The 18653-nt window shown below is 43.1% G+C and overlaps 1 protein-coding gene across 3 annotated transcripts in view; it reads right to left on the bottom strand.

Annotated features, from left to right (window-relative positions):
- LOC112119087 (rho GTPase-activating protein 29) overlaps positions 1 to 17810 on the bottom strand; it is a 74649-nt gene extending 56839 nt beyond the window's left edge. For 2 of the 3 annotated variants that reach the window (XM_024217641.2, XM_024217643.2), the window contains exons 1-2: positions 17673 to 17810; positions 13989 to 14334 (exon numbers count right to left, since the gene is read on the bottom strand). In XM_024217641.2, the coding sequence (XP_024073409.2) occupies positions 13989 to 14250 (262 nt within the window). In that variant the 5' untranslated portion in view covers positions 14251 to 14334; positions 17673 to 17810. Of the gene's footprint in view, positions 1 to 13988; positions 14335 to 16817; positions 16887 to 17672 lie in introns of those variants that run through there. The other variant, XM_024217642.2, reaches the window with a different exon arrangement.
- Positions 17811 to 18653: the final 843 nt, after the last annotated feature.

Here is an 18653-nt window from a genome sequence, read left to right as displayed (position 1 = left end):
AAATTATTTTAAGTCAACAAAACTGAAGTTTTCCATAAAAGTTTATTTTACATTTTGTACATCCACATGTGCTCAAAACACACACCCCTACTGACTGTTGATCTTAGACTATAGCAACAAGTGAACATTTGTTCTGAAGGAATGCAGACTATGTGGCTGGGGGAGGGGAAGTAGTATCAACCACAAACCAGTTTGCTAATCAAAAAGTCCATTTGGTTGTTATTTAACCTTAAAACTAACAACAAACTAATTGAAAGAGTAGTATTTAATATCCATCATTAACAATCTGCATTAGACACTCTGCAGCCAACTGTAAAGACCCAGAAAACAACTTTGCTAGAAGTGAACTTCACAATTTCTTTTGTTTACTGAGTAACAGATACAGCAGTATAATTTTTCCATGCATGTGATATTTTACAGTTAAGATAAAGAGTTCTGCAATGAGCTAGCAACATTAATATGGCAATTATTTCCTGCCTAGTTAAAGTCTTGGTTGCAAGATTATTATTTTTTTAAATACACTTATTCTTGAAACTCCATCCCCATCTTCACCTATTTTTGACAGTCCCATACCACTTTCTCTTTGGCAGCCATTTAGAAATCTATACATATGTAACACAACATACCTTAAGGTGAAGTTAAAATTGCAGGCACATCAGTGGTTTGACGGTATATTACCTTTCAAGAACTTTATTGTTGATAAAAATCCAAAAGTTAAAAAATCCAGAAAATGTAAAGTTAGCAAGTTCTATGCCTGTGTGTGTTTAAGTGGTCTTAAGGTCTGCTACCCAACAGAGGAACAAGGAATTCTGCTCCTCTCCAGCAGATCTTAGGAGCCTGGTGAGAGTGGGGTATCTATTTGGTCTGATGGCTACAAAGACTCCTATTAACCACCTTGTAAAAGGAGAGTTCTGATGGTGCAGATCTGAAATCTGCACAAAGAGCCCTACTCTCATGAATCTCTATAAGGTTCTAATGTCTGAATACCCAAGAGTCTGCAAGAAATGGGAAAATATGGCAAGCAGGATGCTTGGGAGTCAGAACTACAGGTACTTTGCAGGGAAGGGGTGGCAGAGCACCAAGAGGGATATTAAAGTCTTACCTCACATTCACCACCCTAGGTTTAAACTAATATGAGCTCAATTATTAGGTACAGTATTGGTGCTGCAGACCCCAGAATCACTGCAGGCCAGATGGTCACTCATACATAAGGCTAGGTTTTAGTCACAGGTATTTTTAGTAACAGTCATGGGCAGTAAACAAAAATTCATGGCCCATGACCGGTCCATGACTTTTACTAAAAATACCCCTGACTAAAACTGGGGTGGGCTGGGTGGGTGCCGTAGGTAAGCAGCACGGGTGCTGGGGAGAGGGATTGGTAGGAATGGGTCAGGCTCCTTACCCAGCTCCTGGGAAGCAGCACAGGGCCGCCCAGAGGATTCAGGGGGCCTGGGGCAAAGCAATTTCGGGAGCCCCTTCCATAAAAAAAGTTGCAGTACTATAGAATAGTATATTCTCATGGGGGCTCCTGCGGGGCCCGGGGCAAACTGCCCCACTTGCCCCCCCCTCTGGGCCGCCCTGAAGCAGCAGCCTCAGCTCACCAGAGCTCCACATGCTGTCTCTGCTCCGCCCCAGCCCCAGTTCTGCAGCTCACATTGGCTGGGAACCATGGCCAATGGGAGCTGCAGGGGCAGTGCCTGGCTGTCGGCAGAGGCAGCATGTGGAGCTAGAGGACCTGAGGGAAAGGAGCCCCCCACCCCCCCCAGGGTAAGCAGTGACCCCAACCCCCAGCCCTCCCACACCCAAACTCTTGCTGCTGGGAAGTGTGTGTGCGGGGGTGGGGGGGCATGAGACTGCCCCAGAAGCAGCCAGTGTGACTGACCTTGGGACTGCCCGAGCTGCTCAGGTGGCTCCTGGGCCAGCCGCAGGGCTGCTGCAGACGTGACGGAATCTGTGACTTCCGTGACACAGAGTCTTACTCATACACAAATGCAGTCAAATGCATTTAAACATACAGTTAGTCCGTTATGGATTAAGTTTGGGTAGCAGCTATGGAATATAAAAAGTCATCTGAAGCACCATGTTTCAACCCCAAATTGGTTTTATAGTTATACCAAAAACTATCAGAGAAATGAGACAAACTAATGATCCGAGAAGTGATAACACTAATAAATATTGCTGTACAGGAACTCCTCACTTAACGTTGCAGTTATGTTCCTGAAAAATGCAACTAAGCGAAACGATGTTAAGCGAATCCAATTTCTCCATAAGAATTAATGTAAATGAGGGGGTTAGGTTCCAGGGAAATTTTTTTTCATCAGACAAAAGAATATTATATATAAAATATTCTTTTGTCTGATGAAAAAAAATTATATATACACACATACATACACACACACACAGTATAAGTTTGAAACAAACAATTTAATACTGGTACACAGTGATGATGATTGTGAAGCTTGGTTGAGGTGGTGAAGTCAGAGGGTGGGATATTTCCCAGGGAATACCTTACTGCTAAATGAACTAGCAATTGACTGAGCCCACAAGGGTTAACTCTCACACTCTACAAGGCAGCAGGAAAGGAGGGAGGGCATACAGAGAGACACCACTGTGTGTGAGAGAAAAAAAAATGTGCATTTCCCCTTTAAGTAGCTGACCCCAGGCTTAAATATACTGCCTTGTTAATTAAATCAACCTGCTGAGATCTGAGACCCGCAGGTACTGCCTAGAAGCTCCCTCCATCGTGTGTCCCCCCTGCTCTATGGAAGATGGGGTGAAGCAGGGTGCAGGAGCAGGGGGGAGGGGGAGATACCCTGACATTATCCCCCCTCTTTCCCCCTCCCCCCGTACAGCAAGCAGGAGTCTCTTGGAGCAGCTCCAAGGCAGGGAGCAGCACATGGCAGTGGGGGAAGGGACAGCTGCTGCACAGGGAACTTAGGGGAGGGGGGAGCTGATAGGGGGACTGCTGGTCCACCCTGGTTCCAACCACCCACCAGCTAGCTGCAACGGGTTGCTCTTCCTGTAAGCAGCGTACAAAACAGGCGGCTGCCAAACGACATTAGAAGGGAGCATTTCACAACTTTAAACGAGCATGTTCCCTAATTGATCAGCAACTTAACATCGAAAAAACATTAACCGGGAGGACTTTAAGTGAGGAGTTCCTGTAGTTAAAGGGTTTGTCTACACTGCAATCCAAGACCCATGAAATGGCTGTGGCTGGGCCAAGTCGGCTAACGTGGGGCTTGGGCTGTGGGGCTATAGAATTGCAGTGTAGAAATTTAGGCTTGGGCTGGAGACTGGGTTCTGAGTCCCAGCAAGGAGGGAGGGCCTCAGAGCCAGGCTCCAGCTGAGCCTGACTGCCTACACTGCTATTTTTAGTCCCACAACCCAAGCCGCAAGAGCACAAGCCAGCTGACTTGGGCTCTGAGACTCAGTGCTGTGGATTTTTCATTGCAAAGTAGACATACCCCAGGTTGCCAGCGTCCTGAAATTCTGCAGTTGTTGTAAGAGGATTCAATCATTTAATGGTAGATGTTAGTTTATTTTTCCCCTTTGTTCAGTGTTATCTGCCATGGCAGAATCAATTTGCCATTCTTTACCTGAATTGTTCTGACCTTTCCCCAAGATACATGAAGGTTACTTAATGAGCAAATTAACTGCTTAGGTATATGACAGCATCATTTTACGCTCCTGTGGCCACTGTTAAAGACAGATGCTCTGTAATAAAGTAATAATTTACTTTCTGTACTTCCATAAGTTTCTTTATGAATTTAATTTAAGACACGATCAACGAGGACGTCAACAATGGCAGTCTGAAAACAGTCTGAGAGGCAAGAAACGTAGCTTATCTTGCCTCTCGCAAATTCATATGCTGCCTCCATAATTGGTGCTGGGCAAATTCAACACTTGGGGGGGAGGGGGGAAAACACATCCAAGAGCTTGGCTCAGAGCAGCTAAGTTACCTGCCATTCTCACGCATTCAGATCCTCAGTTGCAATTCAAGGGAGTCTTGGATGTCATCAGCCCAATCCTCCTATTGGGAAAGCAGTAGCTTTCATTGACATGCCAGAACTATTCAACTAGAAAGGCACTGACAAGAATAACAGACTTGAAGATGTTTACTAAAGGAATACAAACTATTCTTGGTATTATAACAAGTGATCACTGTATTTTCTCCTTAATTAGCCCATGCATGCTACCGCCAATGGTTGCTGTCAGATTTCTGCGTTGATTCAAGATAGGCAGGCTTTCCAGTCAGCCAGGCTCTAGGAAGCAAATGTGGAAGTTTTGGACTAAGAAAAAAAATGTCCGTAAAGAAACAAAGTTGAATGCAACAATGATACTACAATAGTTTTAATTTGATTAAGACATTGACCACGACAGCACCATCAAGACCAAGAACTAAAAGGGATGCAGGAAGCAGAGGATCTTTCATCTTTGACTCTGAGGCTTCATCTACACTAGTTTAAGAGTGGGAAGAGTTTTAGAGCTGGCAGCACTAATGCAAGATTTTCAGACAGGACCTTAAAGGGGCCCCATTTTTCAAAAGAGCTGGATATCCTTGCTCTGAAAATCAGGACTCAGATGTCTGAAATTAGGCAGCTCTCAAAAAATGAGGCACTCGATCACTAGTCATTTTAAAAATCCTGGGCCCAGTGTAACTAGGGTGCAGGCATTTCTAACCAGTGTCATCCAGCTGCACAGATGCCAGACCAATGGAAAGTCCTAATGCAAATACTCCTTCATGGAAGTCATCTTCCCAGCTCCCAAACACAAACAGGAAAGTAGGTGCTCTCCCTCCTATACTATTTCCCTTCCTGCCCTGCAAAACCCACCTTGTCTTCCACTTGTTTGGGGGCAGAGGGCCCCTCCATAGGCATTGTTCCCTCATGGCTGATCCAGCAATTCCCATAACGTGGCACCTATTCTGCTCTGCCTGACTGACTAGGAAAGAGCCATAATTTGTGCTTTAATCTCTCTGGCAAGGCTGCTTTCTCTGCTCTGCCCTTGGTTGGCTGTATGACAGCAAGGAAAAGACACAAGAGTTGTGATCTGCACATGTGTAAGACACTTGATTTTACATAAGTAATAAAATATGCCAGCCTTGACCAAGGCAATTCCGCAACTACCCCAAATTAACACCCTCACTTTTCACCAGAACATAAAATACATGAGCAGAAGAGGTACCCACCTATATTTCCCCCGCACTGAGAGGAAAATAGAAAAAGTATGGTACTGCATAGAGGCTAACAAATAGAATTTTTATATGTAACAAAATAAATGAGGAAAGCCTGTTACTCGTTCTGATACGAAATGTAACACACTTCTTTCCAGCCCCATGGACTCAAGTATTCCAGTATCTACTTCAATAGTAGCTAGTATCTGAGACCAGGGCGTTAGGCTCTTAGAAGCCATACTGCAGAATTTGATCTTTAGAGACATTTGATATTTAAGGGTGATAATTCTATTTTGTAGTTATACAAGAAAGCAGAATTCCAAGATACTACATTACCATTTTAGGGCATAACTACAAACATTACTTACAGTGATTGGAGACAGGAAGAAGCTAGGATGAATCCAGAAAGGAAGAAAGAAGCCATTGTTCATTAAAAGAACTCAGAACCACGCATATAGCATATAAAACTATACTTTCAAGGTAACGCTTACCTCAAAGAGTAACAAGTGGTTACACTCGAAAGTACATTCAGATATACTAGAATTAAAATCTAAGCACATAGTATAGCTAATTTAGCATTTTAATACCCAGATGTGAATTTTACCCTCGTAATTACTCAGTGTACCATCATGATACTGACTAAAAATGCAAAACAGTAAATTTCAGCAGGTATAGTCATGAGAGAGCTGTACACTGCACATTTCTAAGCAGTGGAAACGGCAGAAATATAAATCCCTGTCATTTACTACATCAAAGCCAAAGAGCAAAAAAAGTGCTTCTTCCTTCTCTAATTTGATACAATTAAGGATCACTATTGTAACAAAGTGAAACATGGTTCTAGTAGAGTTTCCTGAACATCCTATATAAGCTGAGTTAATGGAACTGGACTCGCACTAGGAACAGAAACTATGGTTCTATAAGCATTCCCACCTGGTCCCCTGAAGTCAAACTGATGGGGATCAATCTCAATGAGATCATTCAGAATGATGCTCCACCATGCACTATGTTGGTGACATCACAACAAAACAACATGGTAGTGGCACCAATCTACATAAGTTTTTTTTTATTTTAAAAAATGGCATACTGCACGAATTTGCAAAGTTAAATATTTAGGATATTTTTTGGTCAATATTAAACTTTGCAAGCTCTGTCCCATGCTTTTGGTTCGAACGGGTGAGAATGTCCACTTAGTGGCTATAAATTTTTCCTTTACAAAATGAACAAGGTGGATTTTTTCTAATCTCTTGGAGAAATTGGATAATGTAGGGCAATCACTTCTCTTTCAAGAGCAATCCTGTGCCTCTGAGAAATCCTATCCTGTCTTCCCTCTTGTTCAACATGTGAGAAGCAAATGGGCTAGTTGCATGGTTTACATGAGACGCCTTCAATAGGTAACCACCACCAAATTTGGTTCCCAACAGTACAGCTCATCAACTTTCTCAGAGTCTATTTGAGAGGAAGCTGGCTGAAACTCAGTCCAGATAAGAGGTGATGTTGGTGGGCTGAGAAAAGCAACTGGATGGTATGGTAAAGTTTATACTTGTTCCTCTGGACCAAAGGGGTGTGTCTGTAATTTAAGTGTTTGGTTAGATCCCCTGATACCTGCTTTCAGGAGTAGCCAGAATAGTCTTTGCTCATTTAAGATCATTGATTAGGAGGTTGCAGCCTTCTCTCCCAGATGCAGACCTCACTACTATGACTCATAACTAGTAGTGACAGAATTGACAATTAACTTTTATCTTTAAGAAATTTATTCTATTTTTAACCACTTTAACTTTTAAAGTTGCATGAAATTAAAGGGGGGTTTGGACAGCACTGACAGCGAGGCTGCAGGGGATTCCCAGAACCAACAGCAGGGCTACAGGGGGCTCCCTTTATGGCTGAAGGGCCCAAAACACCCAGCCACAAGAAGCAGGGGTGACTGCAGTCCTGGTCTGTTGGGGTAGAGATCCCCAATCATGAGTCCAAGGAGGATGAGCTCCCTGGCTACAAGGGAGGCCACCTGTTGCTGAATGACTCCTGCTCAGGGACAGCGCCTGGACTCCCAGATGGTGAGAGGGTGAAAGAGAGAGCACATGGCTGCAGAGGGCTCCCTGCGCTGCTGCAGTGCTGAGGACACCTGATCCCTGCAGGCACAAGTTGCAGGGGGAAGGCTGCACTTGTGCAGGCCTGCTACCCATGGATTTTTTCATCAATTTCAGTGTTTCAGCTGAAAGACACTTAACTTCAACTTTAATCAAATCCTGCCAAGCCTACTCATAATATTGTCAAGCCAAGATCAGATTACGGCCATGTGCTCTGCTTGTGGCTACATATTAAACACATACTGAATCTGGTACAGAGCGCAGCAGCATAATTGTTAAAAGGCCTCTCTCACTTGTGCACCTACAACACTTGTGCTATGTGAATTGGTCATCTGCAAGTTACTAGGTATAGTTCAATGCACTGGGGTACCTTCATCCCCACAGGTTTCAGAGTAGCCCCACACTATATAGAAAGCACAATGGGGAGATTTTCAAAGTCAAAGGACAATCAGGCATCCAATTCTCATTGATTTTTAATAGGTACCTGACTGCCCTATGCCTTTGAAAGTCTCCCCCTAGGTGTCCTGGAAGCCTCCTACTCAAGGGTTTGCCACCCTCTCCCAGCAATACTGCTGCAAGTTACAGTCCGAGGAGGCAGCTTTAGGACACACTTCAGGGCTGACCATCATACAGGTGCTTTTGAGAGAGGGATGCGACTTAAATGTGGGTCATTTTTCCATTTGCTAAATGGCCTACTGACTTATTTTGGGGATTTTTAAAAAAGTGTTTTGCTGTGCTTTTAAACTCTCATTAAAGCTGTCTGGAGTTTAGGATTGGCACCTGTTTTGGTATGTTTTAAATGTACATAAAGAAACCTGAAATCTGAGGCACCACTCAAGTAAGAATACAGCATCTCCACTGCTTGATGCAACTCTAAGTGACCAGATCAGGTCCCAGAAAAGATGCGTAGAAAAGGGTTACTTTTTTTTTTTTAAAAATCACTAGAGGAAAGGGATTCCTCTAGGTCATTAACAGACTTTAAAAATCTAGTGTGATAATTTCAAATTAAATTCACGCAAATAGCTCGTGTGTCCATTTTCATTCCATTGTGTTAGAAGAGTGCTGATGTCTTTATACTGGGTTGGCCATTATTTTGATTCCCTCAATGCAGGAGAAGTACCTTTAATCCCACAAGACCCTAACGCAACTGACAGTGATCCTGAGGGATGACGGACTCTATTACTTCAAGACACCAGGGAAATGTAGGTCAAATCTGGAGAATCAGCTGTTTCTGACACTACCCAACAAGAATAAGGATGCCTAACCCTAATTTTGAGCTAGGTGGGAAATAGCTGTTTTCACCAAGAGATCTACTAATTTTGATTTATGTAATTTAGCCAAAATAGATTCAGTCTTGAAATTTTTACTCAAGTGCAGAACTTAGACCAAGATGTTCCCCTTTAGCCGCACTGATTTATTATCTGGCCAGAGAAACAGAGAAGATTGATCTTTTAACAACATATGGACAATGATAGAGCTGAGAGTTGGGTAAAGTCCCTCTCAGGGAGGCCCTGCTTCAGCTGATCCTCACATCTCATGAGCACAACACTCACTTTGAACTTAATGCCTGGACTCAAAAGGAAGGGGTATTCAGAGAGAGGGATAGACACCAGGTTAGTCTGTACACTGCCTTATAAAGTTTGACAATTATGTGTCACAAGAGCTATTCAAAACCCTCTTCTGATGAATTTAGAGCGAAGGCTCCATTTTTGATCCACTCAAACAAGCTGCCATTTTCAGTTTCTCCATATAAGTAAACTGTTTCTCTAGCTTGCTGCCTTAAGCCTGGGGCTTAAAAAATGGATCAGGTATCTGCTAACTGGAAGACTAAACCGAGGCAGACACAGAAACAAGAGGAAGTGGTCCCACCAGTGAAGTCAAGGGCACCATGCTGGTGAGCATCTCAGCCCCCATAACCAAAGCTTCTGAAAGGCCTTGGTTTACTTCCCCAACCTGGAGCCTCCTGGCTGTTGTAATTTTCCTTGACAAGTATCCCCTACTCTACAGCTACCAGGCTGCTGTGAAGGGTGGAAAAGAAGACCAAAATTACTCTTTCCCCCAACTACCATTTTTTGGTTCTTCTTATTCTGTGAATAACTCCAGAGGCTAGCAGTGCTGCTGCTCACAAAGCAACATGAAACTGACATGATTCAAAAGTTTTGAAGCCTCCCAAATGATTCTGAACAGCCATGCACTGATCAAAGTCTGATTAATATTGCCTTGGTGTATCACACCTGATACAGCTATGAACCAGAGCAAAAGTACAAAAGCTGTCTGCATGCTCAGGAAAATGGCACTGGATAGTTTACACACTGTTCATGATAGAACCTACCGAGCACTATCCATAAGCACTAGAAACAATTTTGCAAGAGATAAAACTTCCCACTCCTACCAGCGGAGTAGATTTCGCAAACTCTGTTTAAGTCACACTTTAACAACAACAACAATTGCTAGATAGGACAAAGTTCTGACTAAAGCTCATTAGAAACCATGAAGAACAGTACTGCAGTGATTTGCCAATTACTTTACCTTAGGTTAAAAGCAGCACTCTCCCTGAAGTCCAACCAGCAAAAATAAAAAATTTTGATAAGTCTGTATCAAGGTTCATTTAATTAGTGCAAATGGAAATGCCACTGCAGTGGACATAAAAAGTGAGAAGACTCAAACACGCAGCATTCTCCTCTCTGGAAATCTCTGCAGTTCAGTATTCATGTAATTATTTATTGACCACCAGTATGTTTGCTGCTTTACAAAGCATTAGATAAAGTCCACATTCAAAAGGAGTTTATGATCTAGTTCAGACACAAATACATTCTTCAATGCAAGGTAACTTACCTGAATAGTTTACCCAGGAGTACACCACTACCTCAGAAGAACCAGAAAAATGATAAAACTGAACCACGGGAATAACTGCCAAACCCTTCCAACAGGGAAAATAAATGCTAATCCAGTTGGAAATTTAGCGCCTAAGCCTATTGAAATCAATGGGACTTCTGATATTGACTCCAATGCAAGAAGAGTCAGCCCCTGAAGATTAGCTGAAGCAATCTGTGCCAGGTCAGGGTACTGGGTAAGTGAGCCTTTGCATTATATAACCTTCCTCCTCAGGTCAAAGCCCGCAATATTAGCACTAACAATAATAGTTGCAAAAGAAGTTGTCGATCTGCATTGAAAAGGCAAAATATTTATGGAGTCAAGACATCACACTTAATAGAATCGGGTAATGTTTGTCAGATAAATGGAAGACTAGTAGGTAAAACACAGCAATGTTGAAGTGGCAGAGGCCAATAAATGGTTGCCTGTTATCAAGTTAACACACCTATGTATGCTACTGAACACAAATTTTCGTTTGGCAAAATAAACACTTTGCCCAGGCCTGCCCTTCCAAGAGAATTCTGGTACTATTTAAGCTATAACTTATTTTACCTTTTCAATGTAAAATTGAGAGATCCATTGGCAGCAACAGGGGAAACAGCATAAAGTACCTACACTCAGTGTCTTTTGACTTCCAGTATGAGATCAGCCTTTGCATGCACAACATGAGGTTGTTCTATTGATCGATGATGCATTGCTACAGCACACTGTATGACAGAGAAATAGTTGACAGTAGCACAGAAAACTTCAGCAAGTAGGCTTTGGGTTCTCTGAAAGACTGAAGTGTTCCAAGGATAAAAGTCTGCAAAAATAAAGCAGCTCTTCTCATCCTCTCCAGGAAGACTGGCGGAGAACTGGAGAAGGCTCCTTAGGAACTGGGGCTCCATAGTACAATACTATGGTTGAGTGCAGTACATAAATCTAGATAGATGGCTTCAGAGAGCCTGGACACAGCAAAGAAGAGCATATAGGATGGTACACAGTGACCAAGGTTTGCCAACTGTCTGAGGGAAGCATTTAACCCAAGCAGGAGGAGAGACATGGACTTTGGTTGCCTGCTTTTAAGTCACATCATGAGGTCACCTGAGGGAATAGAAAAAGCAGCAGTTGAGAGTTGCATCTCCAACTGTGCTGTTATGTGCTATAAATGCAACTGCCTGTCCCCAAGGGAACAATGTTTTGGTGAATCTACGCACAATAGGCCACATTTTTAAAAGGTATTTAGGGACTTTAGGTGCTTTTGAAAATCCCACCAGGCACCTATATACCTTCAAAAGTCTGGTCCAGTGATCTTAATTAATCTCTGAAGACAGCATAATTTTGAAGAAAGTTACACCAACACTTCCAACAGGTTGCTTTACAGCTGTTTGAAGATGCACACAATTGGAAAATTATAAATTAATTACAGCTTCACTGCTAGTTGGAAAGATATGATTTGACATACTAATCATGAAGTCCAGTATCCTGACTCTGGCAGTACTAATACCAGACAATGCAAAGGAAAATTTCAAATTTTTATATATATATAAAAAATGCACCAAGTCACCAAGTAATGATATCCAAATGAGTCAGGAGAAATTCCTTCCTGGCCCATACAGTTGATTATTTAGTTGGATAATTTCAGAAGGTGGTAAATCATAAATACTATTAGCAACCAAAGTTATCCATCCTTTTATATGTAAACAGTGTGTTGTCTCAGTGACCTCATGTGTAAAAAATCTCTGACACAGAAGTTACATGTTGTGTGAAGTTGCTTTTCCTTGTTTACTCTGAAATTTGCCAGCTGCTAACTTCAGCCTAAATGCTGGGCCAATTTATTGGTCAGCAGTACAAAGAAGAGAACCTCAGTTTGAAAGAAAGTTTACCTTTGCATTATTCAATATCTGAGATTTTTATTACACACATTCTTAGTCTGTGAAGATGTATTCTGGACAAGGTGTCAAGTAACAGCACCCAATAGATGCAGAAAATTTTTAAAGATCCACCCTTTTAAAAGATCATTAATTTAATAAGATGACAAAAGTGAAAACAGTTTAATAAAGTTATTGTGTGATCTAGACTAAAAGGAGATTGCATAACCTACCTTCCACACTATATTTTGGGGCCTTTGAGTTTATTTATTAAAACTGCCTCTGTGGCTGCTAGAATACACTTGTGTTCTGGCAGTTGTTTCCTGTGGACTGTCCATTCAGATGTTAAGAGGTGCCAGACAGACATGTTTCACCACATCAAATGACCACATCTACCCATGTGTCAAGCTGTGGTGAACAATAGTGACGCTTAAGTCAGTATTAGGCTTCAAAGTTACCTGTACGTTTAAGACTTGTTCACCACTTTTCTGGTGCAATTCTTTCACTGTAACTGCAGACTCAAAACAGTGTATTGTTTACAATATGGTGGCTACATTCACATCCTGAATCTCTCTTTTTTTCCCTGTCTAAATAAAACTTAGATCCTGGAGGCCACCTCGACATAAATGGGAATACCTCAAGTGACAGGAAAGTAGCATTTTCCATTCCAGCTAACGTTTATTATCCTTGTTTGTAACCAAAGGCAGTTATTGGGGTGATGCTAAGTCAGAAATCCTCAGAATATTTATGTGACAATTGTTACACTGACCCAAAATCTAAACAGGAAAGTAGAGGACGCCCCACACCACAGATAAATCTGATCTTTGGTTATGTTTGTAAGAAATCATAAGCCACATTAGTAACAGCAATAATAATGTTTTTCTCAGTGAGAAACCACTTGAAGCTGCAAGTATTAGACCATATCCACAAACTAGCTCTAGCTATTATACAGACTACTGTGTCTACTAAAAATGTTTAACGTGCTACAGGCTTCATGAAAATTAGAACTTCAATGGATTTTTCCTTTCCTTAAAGTAGATAATTAAGTCAACTTGCTCATTACAATTCTAGAATTGCAACTAAGAGAAAAGGGACAACTGGATGGTAGTGGTGGAAGGAGGAAAAGGAGTTGCAACTATCTATAGGTAAAAACAGGTGGGAGAAACTGCTAATAGCAGTCAATGGATCCCATACCAGACTAGTTTGGACATAGCTCATAGTTTTAACAAGAGAACACCTCTTCAGAAAAGCTTTCCTGCTGTTGACCAAGAAAAACTGATAGCATTTCCCTTTCAGGAAAAGATAGGATGATCAGACAGCAAGTGTGAAAAAGCGGGACAGGTGGTGGGGAGTAATAGGCGCCTCTATTAGACAAAGCCCTAAATATCAGGACTGTCCCTATAAAATTGGGAAAGAAAAAAATCCCTAGGAAAAGGGAAAAAAAAAAGTGACGTGTTCCAGGAGGATGGGCTAAGAAAGCAAATTTGTAGCTTCCACCTGCTAGCAGAAGATGGTAAACAAAAATACCTTGGCCTGGAAAAAGCGAGCTTTACAGAAAAGTTAAAACTCCATTAAAATTAGACCAGTAACAGTTGTAATAGCATGGAAAACTGGATCTTCGCCAAAATATCAACAGTATACTTTGTAATTACAAAAACATCAGTCAGTTGTTTAAAGGACTGATTTAAAGTTTCACTATTTTTCCAGTGTCAGTTCAGCCAGTCTGATGGGAACCAGACTTTCCCCTCCTTCCTTTTACTCAAGTCTTACCAACCGTATCAGCTCTATATGTTATGTCTCATTAGGAAACAGAATGCACTGTGTTTGATGAGGAAACGTAGCACCCAAAGTAACATCCACCACTTCCTGTAATCATGCAAGTATTTGGCAGAAAGAAAAAACACAAGTAAAAACCACAGTAATGTTTGCTACTGTTCCTACTGAGTACGGCTCTGTGTGTGAATTTCAAATCAGCTAAGAAATAGGATAAAGTAGCTGACATACCTTCTGAAAGAATGGCTTCTTTCAAATACAGTAGCACATCTGCAAATTTTCTGACATCATTCACCAACTGCATGATGTATTCTGGATCCACAACAGGACTGTCGTAGCAATCAGAGTTGGAGCTAATACTGCTCAGAGAGTTGCTCTTGGTGCTGCGCCCCATTCCCCAGTTTCCTGAATTGGAGATGGTGAAGAAATTGGATGTAGACAGTCGGGCTAATCCCAAACCACGCTTGTTACTTCCACCGTTCTGTCGCAACATCCCAGCTGATGCAGTACTTATAAAATTCTTGCAGCTAACATTCAATGTCACTTAATGTCCATTTGAAAGGCCAAAGACGAAGCCCTTAAAATTAATAAGGGGGGGGGAGGAGAAAAGAAAGTGATATTTTAATGGAAGAGAACAACATTGGAAAGGTAAAACTTTCATACTGACAATGCCTGGAAATATTTTCAATGTTAAATTCTTGGATATTGAAACATTTAAATCAAATTGTTTTAAAATCCTTTGATTATCTGAAATTATAAAGCAAATAATTAATTAATGCTAGCATTACCTGAAGACCAGGTGGAGGTGGTGCATGAAGGTAGTCTATAAGCTTTGTCCTGGAGCTACACAAACTAATCTCTAAATTTACTCCAAAGAACTGTTCTCTTTCCTGAACATGTGTTCATGAATCCCTAATTTAATACACTCTATAATGCATACACTGAGTCCGGGTCTACACTATAAAATTTTACCATGGCTGAACAGTTGCCAACAACCATGAAAAATTGGCATAATGCTGAACAAAAACACATGGACAACTAGGCCATGTTCAACACCATTTCAGTTAATAAGATTGTTGGTTACCATGTTTAAAAATGGTAACATTTCATAGGGATCCTATTGGCCTACCACAGTTGGATGGAAAAAGGAAAACAGTCTGAAAAAGGCTAAAGTTTAATTGCAACATGGGACTTTAAGACAACTGCCATTTTTTTGTTATTAAAAACAGTAACTCACACTAAAAACAAAGGAAGACAAAGAAGCTACTGAGATTCCAAAAATGTAACTTCTTTAGTGTGTCAGATATTGAGATTCAATCTGTAAAACCTACAGGAGTTAATTTCAGGGGGTTCTATTTTATTTTAGTTTTAGCACAGCACTTTTTAGGAAGTTCATTCCCAAAGAAAGTTTATACTTCGGAATGAATAAATTGATATAGCTAAGCAGCCATCTCTATTCATTTAATTTAAGAAAACCAGAGTCATTCCTACTTCATTGTGCCAAGTGAAGTAATTCACTTCAAAGCATAAAGCTCCAGGTAGCAAAGGCAGGTATGGTTCCATTTTGATAAATGACTACATTTATCCTCTAAACACTAAGAGAAGAGAATTTATGTTTACATTGTATGTTTAGCTCAGAGGAAAAACAATTGTAAACAGCATTATAAAGGCCAAATGGTTAAGACTTTGAATTGCAGAGATTACAATACATTTGTTTGCACCTCAGTGAAGTTGCTAGTTTAACTATTTTTATTATAAACATGAGAAAGCAAGAATTTATTATAATATAATCGTAGGTATTCACTGCAGGTTGAAAGGGGTATTGCATACATTTTTAAAAATCTGTTTAGACAATTTAAAGAAGCCAGTAACTCGTCTGTTTTGAATACTCCCACTATATGTTCTGACAGGTAGTATTCTCATGCATTTCCATTACTTTTCTCCATTTTGTTTTAAAACTACCAGGAATAATAAAGAGGAGGAAATTAGGTCAAAAAAATTTATGCTACAGCATTACTGGTTTGTCAGATGCTTAAAAAGAAAGAAAATTTAGAGTTTAACTAACCCAGTTTAACTGCCTTGATAATATATATTGTTTTGAAGTAGTATGTATAACTCTATAAGAAAATATATAAACAATGCTGAAAATGAAATTAGTAATTCCAACATAACAACCACATTAATAGAAACCTGCTAAAGTGTGTGGAGGAGGTGATTACAGGTGAAGTTTACATTAAACAAACACAGGGTTGAGCAAAACATTTGTGCAACCTTCCTCAGTTCCCATGTGTTAGTCTCCTAGCCAGAAAGCTACTTTGCAATCCTGTCTTTCACATAACCGCTTCCTTCTTTCAACAAGTGTAACATCTTCTACTACTGAGACATAAGCAGAATTTTCCACAGTATTTAAAAAGGACACATTGTCAAATTAAAGACAGTCAGTTTCAATAATGAATTTAACTTAGTTTTGGGTACTTGACCAGTCCCCCTTAATATGACTATGCTTTTACATTTCCCTCTTTTGAAAATGTTTTTCTCTCATCTACTACTGTGTGACTAACTCGCACAAAAAGGGGAAGACAGCAATGACTATTCAGGGGACACAGTAAGACATGTATAAACACTAAAATACACAAAAATTTAAAGATATTTTCCTATACTCTTTCAGTTGTAATATTAGGAATTACATAATATTTATCCCCTTTAGTCAAATTTTTGCTGTAGATACACTCTTCTATTTTTTCCTCACTTGTACTTGTCACAAGACAGAGGTAGGAGAAAAAAAAGTTTTCCTCCCAGAACACGCATATTTCATTACTAGAAAAAAAAAGTTTCATGTTCATTCGTATACACTTTTTTTAAGGCTAGAATCTCTTGAAGAAAGTCCAAAACAACTCTTATAAATATCTCCAGACTTTGGTTAAGAACAAGTAGTTCCCATCACAAACCATCCTTCCCACCCCCAAATAAACCAATCCACACACACACACCCCAGACCAACTATTTCAGAAATCTGCTCTCTCAGCACAATTTTCTCTCGCAGACGATAAAGTTCCCTACCAGGCCACATTTTGAAGAGTTCCTTTGGAGCGAAAATCTACAAATCTGTTTTTAAAAGGAACAGTAAAAAGCTCTCAACCCGGATTGTTTATAAAATGCAGCCAGAGCACACAGCAGTGCTGCCGTGTAGCTTCAACTGGGCCTGATTGCAGCGAGGGTTTGCCTCCCACGCCTCGCACACGGAATGTCTCGCATTCCTAGCAGGACTCTGTACGGCAGGCAGGGGCCCCCTCGACCAGCCGATGCAGCCAGCTGCCAACTCGCACGTCCTCGCCCTCCTGCCCAGGATTTACATACAATGGAGAGGAGCCGCTCGAGCCGCAAACACACCGCAGGGGAGGGGGGGAGGCTGAGCGGCAATGGGCGCAGGTAGCAGCCCGGCCGGGAAGGGGGTTCACCGAGGGCCGAGCCGAGGGGGACGGGGCACTTCATGAGGCAGGAGATTTAGGGGACGCTCCTAGCCGCCCGTCGGTCCCCTTCGCTGGCCGCAGACAGGGAGGATGCCCCGAACAGAGGGGCCCCCGGGCGTGGAGCCCAGAGCGGATGGGGACGCAGGGGGCAGACGGACCCGCCCCGCCGAGGGCGCACTTTGCCTGGCGGGGGGGACAATCGCGGGGAGCCCCCACTCCCGCGGCGACAGCCGAGTCCCGAAGCCCCTCAGACCCCCCGGCCGGACCCTGCTCCCCCACCCAGGCTGCGCCCCCGGCTCCCCTACCGCTCCCCCGAGGCCGCCCCTCGAGGCGCCTGGCACGGCCCCTGCAACCCCATGTGGGCGCCCAACGCTCCGGCCGGCAGCAGCTGTCCGGGCCGGACACCAGGGACGGGACGAGACGCGCCCCCGGGCGGGGTCCTTACCGGGCTGAGGGCGGCGGGGGACGCCGTGAGATGGCAGCAGAAGCGAGTCCCCGAGCGCAGGCAGCAGCCGGGCCGCGACGGGCCCCTGCGCATCCCTCCGCGCTGCCCATTGAACTCACACCCTCCGGCCAGCGCCGCAGCCGCCCGTCCCCCGACCGCTCCCAGCCCCGCCCCGGGCACGCCCCCTCGCGCCCGCCACCTCCCATTGGGCAGCTCCGCATCAGGGGCGGGGCTATGCTAATAGCGCAACAGGTTGGGAGCGGGACTGGGAGTGAGGAGTCGGCTCTGAGGTGGCGGGAGGACTGGACTCGGCGCAGCCCGTGGTGGATGAGCCCCGCTGGCCGAGAGCACCGCTGAGGGGGGAGCACGCAGCGGGCAGCACAGCGTGTGCCTCAGGCGGCGGCATCAGCAACGCAGAGTTCAGCCCGTAGCACCATGCAACGGGCCAGACAGCAGCGGGCGTGCTGGGGTTCCCGCTCGTGTTGCAGACACTGGCCCATGCGGCCCAACGTGGTGGGAGGGGGCGGCGGCGACGACGACAAACTCTAGAATCTGGCGGCGAAAAGCTCGGGTGTGAGGGGGCTGGAATAGGGCCGCTGCTGTAGTGTCAGAACTGAGGGGGCACGTTCATCCCCAGGTGAGGTTGCCCCCACCCACCTCAGCAATACTAGACGGTCGAAAGAATCTGGTGGCCTCTTTCCAGCCACAAGTTTGCAAACCCAGCCACAATAATAATATAATTTCTGGAAAAGCTGCGTTGTACTGCAAGCCCCTCATCAGGCTTCTCCATTCCCAAGGCAGCATCACCGTCATCTCTGCTGTCACCTCTTAATCCTCACTCTCCAAAGAGAGGATCCTGGCATTGTTTCAGCGATCTCCCAATCCTCCTACTCATTCCTGATCTCCATTGGGGCAATGGAGACATTGTTGTCTTCTTCCTTCTCTCCCTCTGACCCCCCTCACCATCATGGTACATGATGC

This window comes from Terrapene carolina, unplaced genomic scaffold (genome assembly GCF_002925995.2).
Source record: "Terrapene carolina triunguis isolate 2854851 unplaced genomic scaffold, T_m_triunguis-2.0 Scaffold211, whole genome shotgun sequence".
Taxonomy (NCBI): Eukaryota; Metazoa; Chordata; order Testudines; family Emydidae; genus Terrapene; species Terrapene triunguis.
This window is presented reverse-complemented; position numbering and strand designations above follow the sequence as displayed.